The following is a 15,498-nucleotide window of genomic DNA, read 5'->3' as shown; positions in this document are numbered from 1 at the left end:
ATCACTGTCCTTATCGCTAAAATAATATTAGCCGGAGTTTTACGTGCCAAAACCACGATATGTTTATAAGGCACGTCGTAGTGGATGACTCCGGAAATTTCGACCACTTGGTGCATTGACATCGCACAGTACACAGGCCTCCAGCATTTCACCTCCATCGAACGCTTTTTGTTATCGCGTCAGGGTCAGATTGCGACTAGGAAATTGTAATCATTGTCTTTTTCTTTCTTTTAACGCAAAATTGTTTTAATGCCAGCCGGGCTACAGCAATAATTTTGCGGACGTAATTTCCGTCATGGAAAGGCCGTCAGTAAAAAAGCGCATCAGTTCTCTAAAGTCAGCGCGAGATGCGTCTTAATGCACTCTAGGTTTTCACTTATGGTATCGACTTCACTTCCCTTGATTAGCCTATCTAATAAACACGTAGACAGATGATATACGTGTGTTCCAAAAGGGCACGTCTAATACGTTACGCTTTCTTTTTCTTTTTTTTTTAAATAAACACTGTACAAGTTTATGCGACCGTATTTCTCAGCGTGCGACAAAGGTACTACCTCTTGCAACTAGTATTTTTCGATGGAGACAGATTTGTCGTGTTGTGACCGAAATCAATGAAAGAGGTGCAAGACGCATTATTTTTATTAATTTTTTTATTACAGTCTTCCGGACTGGGCAAGCTCCGTCCCAACGTGGTGATGATCGGCTACAAGTCCAACTGGCAAACGTGCGACCGCCAGGAGGTTCTCAAGTACTTCACCGTCATCCAGTGAGTGATGGCGCGAACTGCGCGATAGATTTTTGTTCGCTTGGCAGCTAAAACAAATACCTCGGCTGGCTTATATGGTACCCGTGTGGTCATGGCATCATCCTTAGGCCGCCTACCCTGTCGCGCCTCGTAACTTATTAAGGCGAAGAAAGCCTTAGATGCCTCATAAAACGCGGAAATTGTCCGTCGGCGTCAGCACGAGTGATGCAAAAAGCCATGTGATGACGCCACCGTGTGACGTCATCAAGGCCTTAATACAACTAACTGAGAAGAAAAACAAGATAGCTTTCCCCTTCGAGTCGTCTTAGGCGAATGCATATAAGGGACCCTGCGAGTTTTTGCCATTGCGTAATAATGATTCCAGATTTTGAAAATTTAAGCAGACACTGGGAATTGTCGTATAGGGCGGAATATTTTTGGGAGCTGCACACTCGGCTTGGACAATTTCAGTTAGCGTAAACACCGATACGGGAGCGTGGGTTCAATGAGAAGTATCTCGAAGAACACCGCGTGAATCGTTGCAGCACGAGACGCTGACACGCGTAGGGCCGGTGGTGCCGGCGCGTACGTGGCGGAAGTCGAAACCAAAGTGGTCGAAACACTTTAAACGTATCGGCGTTCCTTGGCCTCCCAAATTTGTTTAGAGTTACCATGTGCGTTCTTCTGAGGTGACTCGAAGGCGAAAGCCATCTTATCTTTCTTAGTCGATGTGTTGCCCCGTGCGTATATAAACTTCATTTCGATGTATTCGGGTTTCAGCCACAAAAACTGTTTGCGCAGACCGCGTCGCAATGTTTGGGAAGCTTCGCGATTATTTGAGATCATTCTGTCAAGATTACGCGCAGGACGCGAATAGTCACGTTTGTTTGAGAGGTCTACGCGAGCACCATGGATAACGCTGGAAGGCTCGATGACTGCTTTATAAAAGACGACGCGAAGGTTCAATACATCCACTTAGAAGAAGAAGATGGCTTACGCCTTCGAGTCGACTAAGGCGGATGCACAAGCGGCCATGTGAGTTGTTTATTTTTATCCTGCCGCCGCGGTGGAACAGTGGTTGCGGTGCTCGGTTGCTGACCCGAATGACGCGGGATCGATCTCGGCCGCGGCGGTGGCAATTTCGATGGAGGCGAAAATACTGGAGGCCTCATAATCATATCGTGGTTTTGGAATGCAAAACCCCAGATATTATTATGATGTATTGATCCTCCCGCGCCCCCCTCCGAAAGCTTTCTGCACCTCACCTGGTTTTGCACTGCCTCCGTGATCGGCCTACCTTTGACCAAGCGACGGTGTCTTGTGATGACGTCATCGTGTGACGTCACTTTATTTGACGTCATAGTGATGTCATGATGACGTCACAAATTATGGTGATCTGTGACGTCGTGATGATTTTCCGCACCACCCGTGTTGATGCCGACTCCGAGGGACGCCGACGGTCAGTTTTCGCGTTTAATAATTAAAGGGGTCATGAACCACTTTTCCAAGTAATGATCTAATGACCTCAGTATTGGAGTGTACTGCCTCCCGAATCGATTGCCGCAAAAATTTCTCGAATCCGTCAAGAATCAGCGGAGTTACGGGGGTTTGGCGCACGCTCCCAGCGCTTTCTCTCTTTTCTCGTGCCGACGAGCGCACTGAAAGCTAGACAGGGAGGGATGGCATGGGGGAAAGAAGTTACGCCAGCGCGCGTCATGAAACGCCATCGCTCTCCCGCTGTGATTCGCTTGCGCGAGTGCGGCTACCGTGTACTGAGGAGTGCGGCGCCGGCAAGTGGCGGCACCCCGCGGCAAGAAGCGCATCTGAAATGAACGCCGCTCTCGATTTACGTCGGCTATCGGCCAATAAGCATGCTATGTCTCTTGCGACGTACAGCGGACAGACGCCCCGCCCACCGACGAGAGTGAGAACCGGCCTCTGTTTGAAAAGAGGGTGCCTGGGGAAACGGCAACTTCGCGCTTTGCTTGTGGCCATTACGCGGCGCGCACGACTGTAATATTTGGCAGAGCAGTTCATAGCCGTGTCAGCTTTCCGCAGGATGTGTTTTTTCAATCAGCCCAAGGGGTGCTTCATGACCCCTTTAAGCTTGGGTGGTGATTCTTACCGCTGCCTATTCGTGAGCGCACGAAACGCAGACGTGACGTATTTTCTTGCGAAGCAACTAGGGGTATATCCACATCCTAGAGAATCGCTCGCTGCGTTCTTCGGCCAAACAGGCGCACCAAAACCACAAATTATTGGAGAGGAGGCTTGCTCTTTACTTTAAGAGAATTATGCCTCTGATGACATATATCTTTTTCTCATGAGGATATTCAGGTACAGTTGGTGATTTAGTAAGTAATTTCGCAGATAAAAATATCGCAAATCAGCGCATGTGTCGAGGTAGTTTTTATTTTACTGTACGAACCGCCGAAGTGACTGGTGGATTACTCTGCGTAGCATGCTTCGCATTAAACGTGACTTCTACATCGAGGAAAATCCACTTCAGGAAAATCCAATCTACAGGCAAATCCACTTACCTTGATCTGGGACGGCTTACTGCTCTCCCGTAGTAGAGTACAAAGTACTCTAAAGCGTTATCCGCTTCTTCTAAACACACAATGCGAACTGCGACGACGCGCCTCAATCGTAGGTACCCGGATGGCAGACCGCTCTCCAAGAGTAGAGAACAAATGGTACACTATATCCTTCACATTTTGTTCTAAACACAGCCTACTAGAACTCCACAGCTTCGTCTTCGAAAATGTTCCAAAACGTACCGGGGCAGCTTACTGCTGTCCTATAGCAGGATGCTTATAGCAACCTAAATCGCTAATAATTTGTTCTTAACACAACTCCACACCAGCAGATTAAATCGACAAATATATTGGGACGACTTACAGCCCTCACACAGTAGAGTATACAGTACTCCAAACCGTTTGCAGGGTTGTGTTCGAACTTGTGCACCTTAACCACTGAAATATAATTATGAATGCGTTTTACCCCCGGTGCAAAACAGGTGTAAAAAGAGAACACTTGCTACGAAGGCTTCGTCTACAAAGGAAAATCGGCGTCCCTCGTTTGTAGCACAAATATACAAGACAATCGATACGGATTTCTTACAAAAGAAAGCTTTGAGAAAGTGTCTGTGTAGTAGCGTTCAATACTTGCAGTGTCGTGACACAAGTAATCGACAACCGGCCAGCAGGCTTTTGTGTGTGCATCCATAAGTTCCATAACTACTATCCCCTCACTTTCCTGCACCTTTAAAAGGAAGGTGTCGGCCAACCGAATTCACTGTGAAGGCTGGTTCTACCAGCCGCAACATTAGTAAACGAATTGTTTTGTTTCTTAGGCGTGTTTACGTTTACTTTGCAATATTTCTTCGGGTTCAGCGTATACTTTTCTGTTACACACACACACATGCGCACGAACGCACATACATACATACATACATACATACATACATACATACATACATACATACATACATACATGCATGCATGCATGCATGCATGCATACATACATACATACATACATACATACATACATACACACACACACACACACACACACACACACATACATACATACATACATACATACATACATACATACATACATACATACATACATACATACATACATACATGTATACAGCCGCGAGAAATTAATTAGAGACCGTAAGGAAACAATAAAACTATCTGGCCCTCGCAAAGCCTTTCAATCTGTGCACGTTGTACAGTATTCTTTCTCAAGATCTTCGAATGTTGCTTAGTTGTCGCAACACACTTATACCCTAATAATAACTAACAATTCTTGGGGTTTAACGTCCCAAAACCACGGTATGATTATGAGATACGCCGTAGTGGAGGGCTTCGGAAATTTCGACCCCCTGGGGTTCTTTAAAATGCACCTAAATTAAGTACAAGGGACTGAAGCATTTTCGCTTCCATCGAAAATGCGGCCGCCGCGGCCGGGATTCGATCCCGCGTCCTTCGGGTCAACAGTGGCGGTCACCATAACCACCAGACCACTGTGGCGGGTACAGTTATATCCTAAGAATACGATAAAGTAGTTTCTGTGGGTATCTTGAAATTCAAAGTTGAAGAGTGATAGTTGTTTGGAGAAAAGCTGGGTTTCGAGCGTGACAGTCTCCAGCCCAGACAGTTTGGCCATGGATCCGCTCTATTGTTCGTGGTTTAACCTGACGCGATACAGCGTGAAGTTGGATCAAGGCAGACAAGAGCACCAGCTACAGGGGGACAAGAAGTTAGACAAGAAGTCCCAGTTAGACAAGAAGTGACAGAGGGCCGCGTGTTAGCATCATCTTGACAGGCCTTGTGCCTTTCTCTGCGTTGCAGCGACGTGCTGGATCTGTACATGTCCGTGTGTATCCTTCGGCTGCCCGAGGGCCACGACTACTCGGAGTACGCGGACCAGGACACAGCGGTAGCCGCCAACGGCAAGAAGCTCGACATGCTCACCGTGCCTGGAGGCATTGAGCGCGAGAACTCGTCCGGGGCCTTCCCGCGGAACATCTCCAGCGCACAGCTCTCCATGGGTGAGACACATGCCTGATCTCTACGAGCGCGAGTCTTTAGGTTAGCTTGTGCTACATTTAAAGGTAGATGAACCCTGATGCTAACGAAAGGAAACCCTTAATCGCAACCCTCCGCATAGTCAGGACGGCACATGTATAGTGATAGCATTTCGGGCATGTGTAGACCTTCCGGTAATTTCGGCAACATTTATACCTTGATTCGCTTATAGGCTCGTGTCGATATCATTTGTAATCGCAATAATTTGCGTCGCAGTGGTAAGAAATTATCTATGGCTCTAGCGAAATGGGACGAGATGCGCTTGCTGGAATACCTTTGTTTTGCGTATTATCATATCCCGTATGCCTGCAGCGCTGTTTGGCGTACACGGAACTCGTGATGAGAAGAAGCGGAACCCTATTGGCATGTGGGTAGTAGTGCGATTTCATACGAACATCCCGGCTGTTCTGTAGTCCACTTTCGGGCGAACGCAACAGGCAGAGGAAAAGTTGAGTCTCAATTTTGGCACTGTAGAAGCATAGGTATGCGGGCGAGGACTGCTGTGCGGGTCAACACAAGCTTTCACTCAACAAAGAAAAATGGTGTGTCCCATGGAAAGGATTTGAACCAGCGTTTCCGAGTGCAGAAGCCAAGTGCACGCATAGAACAACCGAACTTGCAGTGCAAGTCATCCACTCGTTCGATCTAGGGCTTTGAAATGCTTGGCGCATGATTGGAGTTGCGTAGCAACACTCATGAAAGGACCGGGTTGATTGGCGGAACATGGGAGAGGCCTTTGCCCTGCAGTGGGCGTAGACAGGCTGATGATGATGATGATGATGGTGACTCATGAAAGTAAATACTGTTTCGGTTTTTCTTCTTATTTTTCGCTATCTGAAGATAGAACTTCGAGACGCTATGTGACACTGTACAGCACGTCAAATCATTCCAAGTTGCTGCAGCGCAAATGAAGCGCCTAAAATAAAATGTACGTCACACTAACTGTACACAGCGAAAAAGAGATACGCGTTCACAGACAGCCGTGCGTCTCGCCGTTTCTACGCCGCATCACCTCCGCTGCTATGGCTGGGTGTGCGATGATAGAGCGCGCGTTAAGCCATAATCATTCTCGGCTCACCCCCGCACGCTTTTCATATCATAGGTCTCTCGGTGCACGATGGCATCTTGTCGCGGTTGGACTGATGCGGAACATAACGGAACTTTCGTCCGAACTGTTTGTATAGCTGCGCAATAAAAAAAAAGATATGTAACCTTGGCTCTGACAGTCATCTTCGACAGATTCTGTGCCCGACTTTTTTCAACGTTCGGCTTTTCTGTAGTACACGAAACTAGACACCGTATCATCCATCAGGTGAAACGCTATGGAGGCTATTGAGACTTCTCGCACTCGTTCGCACCAAGAATTAGTTCAATTATCTTACCACCCGTACTGCCATTTTTTTTTTCATTTTTAGATTGAGTAATAAATGAAGATGCTTTGTACCTTTTAAATAAACATACCCCGCTATTTACACGATTGCCAGTAAGTTGTTCTAGATCGCTTAGTTCACTTTATTTTCGTATCTTGGTCTCTGCAATTAGTTCCGGTAGCGCGCATCCGGAGCCAATCACGGAGGCCACGTCTACAACGAGGAAATCCAAGCGCGAGACTTTGCTTACCGAACTTTTTGCATAACTTCCACAGCGGTGCACCTAATGTGTGGAACGGAGTATAGGTCGCTAGGCATTTCTCGCTCGCCACGTTATGTGTACAAATCCCAACGAGCCGCCGCACGGTGTCCACGCAGGCGGCAGCTCCAGGGAGCCTTCCCCGCCGGCTACTCCTCACATGAGTCGCGCGGTGGGCATGCCTGGCAACGCCTCCGAGAAGGCGCCGCTGGCCGAGCCCGAGCCTGTCTCGGTGGTAGTCAATGTGGTGCCGCAGCAGCACCACCACCAGGGTGCCGAGGACGCGAACAAGACGCCCGACGAGCCCAAGGAACTGCCGCTGTCCATCAACCAGTTCTTGCGCAAGCAGAAGAAGGGAACCATCGACGTCTGGTGGTTGTACGACGACGGAGGTGAGAACGAAAGGAGATCGCACGTCGAAACTATTACGATGAGTCAGCTGTATTAAAATACGGGTGTTTAATCACTCTACCAATGGTGGTGTATTAATGTTGCGAGAAATCGTCAAACAAAGAATTTGCTCTGACGAAGGCAAGCCCCTTGTTGAAAGGTTAGCTCCCGCGACGTTCTTTGCACTATGATTTGACGATTCCTCATGACTTCAGCTCTACATGTTCTCCTGAACTTTTGTCTTGTTCGCAGTTAGGTTAGCAGCATTTGTGAATTTAGTGGTGTCGGCAAGCCCATGGAGCTAGCAAGGAATGCGCCATCGCACTATTGCAAAATGCGGAGAATTCGTGATTCCGCAGCACAAGCGCGCAGAGCTCGCAGGTCACAGTTCTTTTTCAGTGAGTGCTCCTTGGCCGTCGCCTCTGGTGTTTTATGCACACGCGTGGACGTCACTAAAGATACGTGCATGTGCTCTGCGGTGTCAGTAGTCATTGGTTGAGAAAGTAAACGGTGTCCACTCAGACTCGCTCACAATTACTGCTTCTTGTCCTAGGGCTCACTCCGAGTCAGACTCGCCAATATTCCAGATTCGTCAGTATTCTAGTTCGGACTATATGAGCCCAGCTGAATGACCTCCTGTGGTGCTGCCTGCAGGTTTGACTATGCTCATACCGTACCTGCTGACCACACGCAACAACTGGAGCGGATGCAAGCTGCGCGTCTTCTCGCTGGCCAACAAGAAGGAGGAACTCGACCGGGAACAACGAAAGTGAGAAATCAATGACCTTTACAAGATAATACTGGCATCTCATTGAGACGATTCCGTGTAGTGCGTCCTTCGGATAATACGCTTTACCTTTCGGTTTACGCCCCGTGAGAACAAAATATTTTCACGCGGTTAATGCGACCGCTTATCACATCAAGTTGGATAATGCGACTGCAGAGGGCTTTTACTGGTGTTTCCAAAACTCGTAGCTTCGTAATGCAGCGTGCTATAGCTTAAATGACATCCCAGCGACCCACGGACGTGTTACACGCCCGCAGCCGTGCATATTCTGCGGCAGTAGCGTGGAGAAATCGCCGCTCTGAGAGAGCTGAAAGAGCCCTTGCCCTTTCTCTGGCCACAAGATGTGTCCAATGCTAGCCGCATTGAGTACACCCATTTTCGTGCTTTTTCGTGCCTTGCCTTGGATAAGACGGCTTTCGGATGATACGTTTTATCTCCTTCAGTGAAAAATTTGTGCCATCGTGTCACCATAACTAATAGTTATGCGGCTTTCGTCGTTGTGTTTATTATTCATTACCTCTGCATGTAGCATCGATGGGGAAAAATTTGAATTTATGATATGGTAGCGCACTTATGCACTGAATCGTCGTCATTTCTTTCACGGATGAAGAACTCGAGTAGCCGCGAAACAAAGTGATTATTATGCTTATATGTTGCAATTTAAGCGACTGTAATAAGCTACCCGCCATGTTTTAACTACAGCGACCGCTGGCTCGCTGCGCCGAGAGCGCCACGAGGAGTTAACTGCTGCCACGAAAACTGTAGAGCCAAATCTCGACGACCCGGAAATTGCTGTCGCTGTGCTTCAGGAACTTCAAGATCGTCCCGTGATCTCGGAGGCGAACGCACTCAATGTTTTGCTGTTTTCAAATCGCAATAAGCTTATTAAACCAACAATCTGGGGCGCCACTTATTGACTTTAATCGTAAAAAGAAAAAAAAAGTAAAAGAGATCTAAGTACTTCTGACTGAAGTGTCTACTGCTTTTCTTCCAAGAGCGCGGCCATATTTATAACCCTTATTCGTACTTATTTACTCCTTATATATACTGCACCGCAATGGAATTTCTCCACGATGTCCTCATCCTGGAAGCGGTAGATTTAGACTGCCGTTTTTGCCGATATGTACTTTTAGAGCAACGCAATAAAGCCATGCCAGTCGTGGAGAGCGAGACGTCCCTGAAACCATCGACTGGTCGATGACCTTTTTTTTTTTTCTTCTATCGTATCGCTATATGCCATCCCGTCAGCTGTGACTGGCTCACGGGGCAGCTGTGACTTTTCCTATTGGCTAAAATCGTCAACGCGGCGGAATTTCGACGGCGTTCAGAAAAGCGCCAAGGTGTTCCTTATGGTGTCTGCGCCAAAAGATGTCACCCTCCAGCCTTATAGCCTTTGAAAGTTTGCCTTTGACATCGCTGACCTTAGCGTTTGAAAGGACTGCCATTTGCTCTGAGGTGACCACCGCTTTGTTTGCGCAGCATGGCGTCGCTGCTGAGCAAGTTCCGGATCGAGTACTCTGACGTCACAGTCATCCCGGACATTGTGCGGCCTCCGGCTGAATCGAGGTACGCCACGTTTCGCTACCTTTTGTGGGGTTCGTTTAAACGTCTCGTCAGCTGTCGAGCATGTTGTTTTGTGTGGGTGCTTTCAACATCTTCCGTAGGTTGCGAGCTTTGTGACAGGGCGAAATTGCTGTACCCGAAGACTATACTATACCACAAGGCTATAGTGAAGTGTACCTATTGTCAAACGTCGCCGGGAGATATACCCCGAAAAAAATTCGGATTTTTTTAACGTCAGAACTGGAACTCAAGCGGCATTTCGGTGTGAGGTTCTGTAAGGCTCGCAATTGCTCGAGCTCTAGAGTAGGGTCACCGCATACAATCAGGAAGAACGTCAGGAAAGAGCTGCTTTATTAAGCAACAATCAAAAATAGAAAACAAGACAACTTCTAGTCAATAGAGATTTGGCCAGCTGGCTTCTTGTACCTTGTGGTTGAAAAAACCCGTCCCGAGATTTTTCTTTTTTTTCGCCCAATGGTCGGCGAGAATAACGGATGCAAAAATGGAGCGCAGCAAGCTCGACAGTTGTATCAATTGTTGTATGATGGCGCCTACTTTGACCGTTCGAGCGTCATTATGAGTTTTTGTTTCAACGCCCAATCGGCCCGTCGAGACATATTCCACTACGCGGTAACATAGCAAGTGCTGGCAAGTGATGTATGAAACTTGAGTCTTGCAGTGACCCTAATTTCAGTATCCTTAATGTTGTGACACCGTGTACAAAGACGCAGTAAGGATAGAATACGCTGTGGGAAATTACCGCTGCAAACATTCCCCTGTTGCACATCACGTCGCAGTTACCTTAGTTATGATAATTAAGGTAACACCTAAGCAAGGGAACGCGACGTGCCGTATGTAATACATATGGAGGTCGCGTGGATGACGTGCACCGAAACTGATGTTTGTGCTTGTTTGTTTGTTTTCTGCACCTGTGCAGCAAGCGCGAGTTTGAAGAGTTGGTCCGCAAGTGGCGACGGACGGAGGACGACACGGAGGTGGAGCACGACCCACTCGAGATCTCGGACTCCGAGATGCTCGCGCTCAGGGACAAGGTAAGCGATCTCGGTCTCTTTCATTAACAAGGTTAAATAAACACGTACGAGATGCGGCTTTATCATTATGTAACTCAGCGGTACGTGTCATCAGTTTCCGTGCCATTACATTGATTTAGTTGGCGGGCACATCGAACGCATGATCGTCTTTCAAAACTTATCAAGCGAAACAAAAGACGGGACACAGGAAACCGCCTTTCGTTGCGCTTGCTAAGTTTGGAAGATGAACGCGTAACATCTAACTCATTTAACGATTTTAATAATGAATGAAAACCCGATAACGTTAACCATCAATTTGCGGAATGAATGCAAGCAGTCGAAGTAACTTGCGGAGGTTACGGTAACCTGTTGCATGCGTTAGACTCGCTCCAGCCGATGTTCTTAAGTACGTCCACTCGTTAAGATGAGCTCCCCTGCTTTGGTTTCGCTAGAGTTACTGTATATGCGGCCTTTAGGTAGCAGAGTTGCGCGTCTGTCTTCCAAACGCCAGCAGCAACCATTCGTTGCGGAGATGCTGACGCTCGGGCCAATTTTTGTATTTCTCGACGCCGCCGCTGCAGCGAAGTGGACTGACAGTAGTCATCGACAGTCAAGCTAATCACTGGTTTTCGACACGCCAAGCATGCCGATCAGGCATGTTTGGAGACACAGGTACCGCGCCGCCTGGAGCAGGCGACACGGTAGGCATGGCGCCTGCAAAAACGGAGTACGGCTTCGCCTCATAGCCGTGGTCGCTAGCCAGACCTACGCGCAACACTGGTATCTAAAGGTAGCATATAGAGTAACTCTAGGTTTCACGTGCACCTAGTGCCATTAACGCGGGGTAACGCAGGTTAGTCTGGGAAAACTCGTTCGCGTTGATGACCGTCGATACTTTCGAGCGGTGGTCTGCCGGTGGTTTTTTCGTGATAACATGTGACCAGCCAACTGCTGCGTTGTATATAGATAAGGTGGATGTAGGGCATCTTTGGCTCGAACATCATCTTGTGCTGCTCGCCCCGTCAGTATAGCCACAAACACAGATCTATCAGGATTAAGAGCGCTTAGAAAAACGAAAAGACGATAACAGACCTGAAAGATAATGGAACCTCACATTCAACGAGATATCGCAGGGCGGCACACGCAACTTCTTCTTGACGTCGCACGTCCTCTTGAGATAACCGATGAAACACCGATGAGTTATCGCCTGGTAATGGAATGTGTCGCGACAGGCACTTACGCTCTATTGACGCGATGTGTGACGAGAGGTTGCTGCAGCTGCACCTCGACTCTCTCGAGTCGCCTGATAACGAATGAGCGCGAAGGTATGGGGCCGTACACAAAAGCGTTTCGCGCGGCTTCTTCCGCGAGAAAAGCATCGCGAACTTTCGAGCCACCATTTCTTAACTGAAGGAGAGTACAGCAATATGTGTGAAGAAAATGACCACTACGAAAGTGTGTAGACGTTTTGTTAAACTTAACTCGCAATTGCATTTGGATTCTGCATATCCTCGCAACAGCGCAGCACCTATTTGAAGAGTGCCTTTATTACTTTCTTTTATAGTTTCTGTAAACTCTCGGGCGCCTACAAAAATGCGTTAGACTGCTCACACCCAGTCAACTCGTAAACGCGAAGAGCATTTCGTTACACGGTGCGGCAGGTTTCGGATGAACGATGCATGTATATATAATGTGGAAGTGGCTTACGTAGTAACAAAAAAAGAACGAAAGAAAAGAAGAAGACACGAAGAAACCGCTCTGGCTAGAAAGAGCAGCACTTGGTAGCCTTACTAGAACCTGGATATAGCACATATCGTGTAACAAGGTAGTCAAAGACACCAGTAGGCGTATGTATTTGCCACCTATTTACTAACTTTATTTTGAAGAGTGTAGCCGAACAGTGACTTCTCACCTTTCTAGAAGGCAATAATTTTTTAATAGCATTTGAAGAGCTAATTACTCTGTTACGCTTTCCTGAGAGTACTGACTCGCCACGTATATGACTCTCTTTAAAGAGACACCATGGCACTCTTATGGGTACCACGACTCTCCGAAGAGAGTTCACGCGTCTCTTTAAAGAGAGTCATATGCGCTGCAAGTCAGGACTCACAAGAAAGAGTCAACTGACTCTTTTTTTTTCTTAGAGTGAATTAGGCCTAATGTTTGATGCGAGCCAATGTTTATGTACATATTACACGGGTGTCACATGGCGCACTTTCGATCGTGATCGAGCCTGATCGGGACCAGGTTTCTTGATCTCGATTAGCTTTATTCGCGAAAGATGCGAAGGGGAGCCAATAGCCGTCGAGAAATTCGATCCTAATCGGGGCTCAGTCGCGATCGAAAGTGCCCGCGTGACACTCCTATTATAGTGACGGCGTCTGCTCCATGACAGTAAGCACGTACGAACAAAATGATTTGCGAATTTGGTCCCTGATCGAGCTTGTGAGCTTCGATAGGGCAGGAAAGGTTTAGCCGAATTTCCGTTTGGTCGCTTTTGAATTCGGCCGAACATGCAGTGCGGCTTGGAGTCACGGAGTAGCCGACGTATGGTAGGAATGTCAGAGGCAATGCCCTGTCTGCAACAGCTGTCAACACGTTTCGTCTCATCATTGTGTCCTTGTCATTTCCCCTTCTGTTTCGCTTACCCAGACGTACCGACACCTGCGTCTTCGGGAGCTCCTGCAGAAACATTCCAAGAATGCTACTTTGGTCGCTATGTGAGTACCTCCAGCTTTTCCGCTACTCAGTAAATTCGTGTGCGTATGTACGTGCGTGTGTGCGAGTGGGTTTGTAACATATTGATTATTCTTATGATGTATTCGGTCATGTCAGGGAAAAACGAGCCAGCTTCTCCCGCACATTCGTTAGCCAAGTCAAGCAGAGCCAATGACAACAGCGTGTCTAATGACTATAAGTTCGGTCGTCCTGTTCGTCTAACCAGACTATGTCGTCAAATGGCAGGACCAGAAATGTTATAACGGCAGTTAGGCATGACCGGGGTCTAACCTGATGAGCGAAAGGTGACGTCAAAGGAGAGAGGTAAGTGACATAACGGAAGTATTGAAAGCATAGAAAGGATTCGAATGAAGTGGCTTCTTTAGGCGCAGTCTGTTAGCGCGCCCGTCGCGCTCCCGGTTTACAAATGTTTCCGCGGCTGTTGCCATCACTGGTGATGCCTTATAGTTTGAATGAAATACCGCGCAAGCAGACAGCGGAAGGGCAAGGTTCTCCCTGCGCAAATATTAGAAGAAGCGAGCGAGCTTGCCGACGACTTTTAAATGCGCCCGTTGCGCTCCTCGCGCCATCTCGCTGGTAATGAAGAAACGCTTATAAGCGCCTGCCGTCTCTGAGTCCTGCCAGCGGTAAAGGGTGTGTATATAACGCTCGCCGTTAGCTAGCTGAAGGATGTGCGCTTTGTGGCGTAGTGGTTAGCGCCACGCGCTGCGGAGCGAGAGGTCGCTGGTTCGATTCCGCGCTTCGGAAGCATTTTTCTGGATTATTTTTTGGGGACTTTATATATATATATATATATATATATATATATATATATATATATATATATATATATATATATACGGTACACGACGGCGACGGCAAAAACCAACCGAGACTGTCCATATAATTGCTATCGCAATAATTTGTAATTTTGTCTCGATATGCATATCTTTTTCTTCTGCAATTTGTCGAGCGTTAACAAAAACCGTGGAAAAAGATCTCGGAGTTGTACCTGGAGCAGCATGTCAGGTGAACAGCCAGACTTACATCCAGCATTTCATTAAAGCATTTCTCTCCCCCTCCCCCCCTCCCGATGTAATGCTAACGCAGTTCTCTCGAATTTACAACTAAACCACTACCGAACATTGCTGTTTACTGTTACGTAAAGGCCACTTCACTGTACGTTTACCTTGTTCCGTTGAGGCAGGAAGCTGCACCAACAGCTCGTGAGCTTGTAAAGCTTGTGAGCACTCCAATATCCCGATGACACTCATGGCTGTCCGCTTTCCCATCGACAGGACCCTCCCGATGCCGCGCAAGAGCACCTGCTCGGCCTCCATGTACATGGCGTGGCTGGAGACCCTGACCAGGGACCTGCCGCCGTTCCTGCTCATCCGAGGCAACCAGACTAGCGTGCTCACCTTCTACTCTTAGTGACGGCGTGCCTTCTTCTCGCGCCCCTCATTAGTCCAGGCGGCGAGACGCGTAGCATCGTCGAAGCGACTTGGCAGCCAAGACAAGTCTTCGAAGACTGCGAAACTTTCCTGGGGGCGGCATTGTGCGTACCGCCTCGCCGTTTGGACATTGGGCGCTAGCCTCTGGAACCGGGCTTCCAGAACCCGCTATTTCTGTGTGCGTGCGTGCGCGCGTGTGTGTGTATATGTCTCGTGTTTATTGTTTCTTACGACCACCGCGGCATCGAAGTAATGGCATTCGACGCGAGCACTCTTCTTCCGATGGTCCACTACGCTATAGAAGATTCCGGCCGGACAACAGTCGTGCCGTGGTGAACACGTTCCTTCTCGTTGCTACGCGACGGTGGACGTCGGTTCGTCTCAAGGAGACGGCGGTTCATTGTTGTCCGCCTAGTACATAGTATTAGGTCTCGTTGTTGCTTTCATATCCACCCTTTTTTATTTTTGTTTCTGACTCTCTTTAATTCCGTACTACTTTTTCACATGCTGTCGACTGGCATCACATAGTGATGGGTCGCAAATCCCGGACCCATTATTAGCTCCCCGGCGAAGCAGACC

General features: G+C 47.9%; 1 protein-coding gene across 1 annotated transcript in view; it reads left to right on the top strand.

The window, feature by feature from the left end:
* The window catches only part of LOC119387434 (solute carrier family 12 member 2-like), a 125,303-nt gene extending 109,844 nt beyond the window's left edge, over window positions 1-15,459 (top strand). Inside the window, 8 exon segments of the mRNA XM_037654831.2 lie at window positions 660-766; window positions 5,111-5,310; window positions 7,096-7,368; window positions 8,021-8,135; window positions 9,633-9,719; window positions 10,654-10,768; window positions 13,400-13,467; window positions 14,764-15,459. Coding sequence (XP_037510759.1) covers window positions 660-766; window positions 5,111-5,310; window positions 7,096-7,368; window positions 8,021-8,135; window positions 9,633-9,719; window positions 10,654-10,768; window positions 13,400-13,467; window positions 14,764-14,899 — 1,101 coding nt within the window. The 3' untranslated portion in view covers window positions 14,900-15,459.
* Window positions 15,460-15,498: the final 39 nt, after the last annotated feature.

Source organism: Rhipicephalus sanguineus, chromosome 3 (assembly GCF_013339695.2).
Source record: "Rhipicephalus sanguineus isolate Rsan-2018 chromosome 3, BIME_Rsan_1.4, whole genome shotgun sequence".
Classification (NCBI taxonomy): domain Eukaryota; kingdom Metazoa; phylum Arthropoda; class Arachnida; order Ixodida; family Ixodidae; genus Rhipicephalus; species Rhipicephalus sanguineus.
The sequence above is the reverse complement of the archived record's forward strand: the minus strand, read 5'-3'. Positions and strand labels throughout refer to the sequence as shown.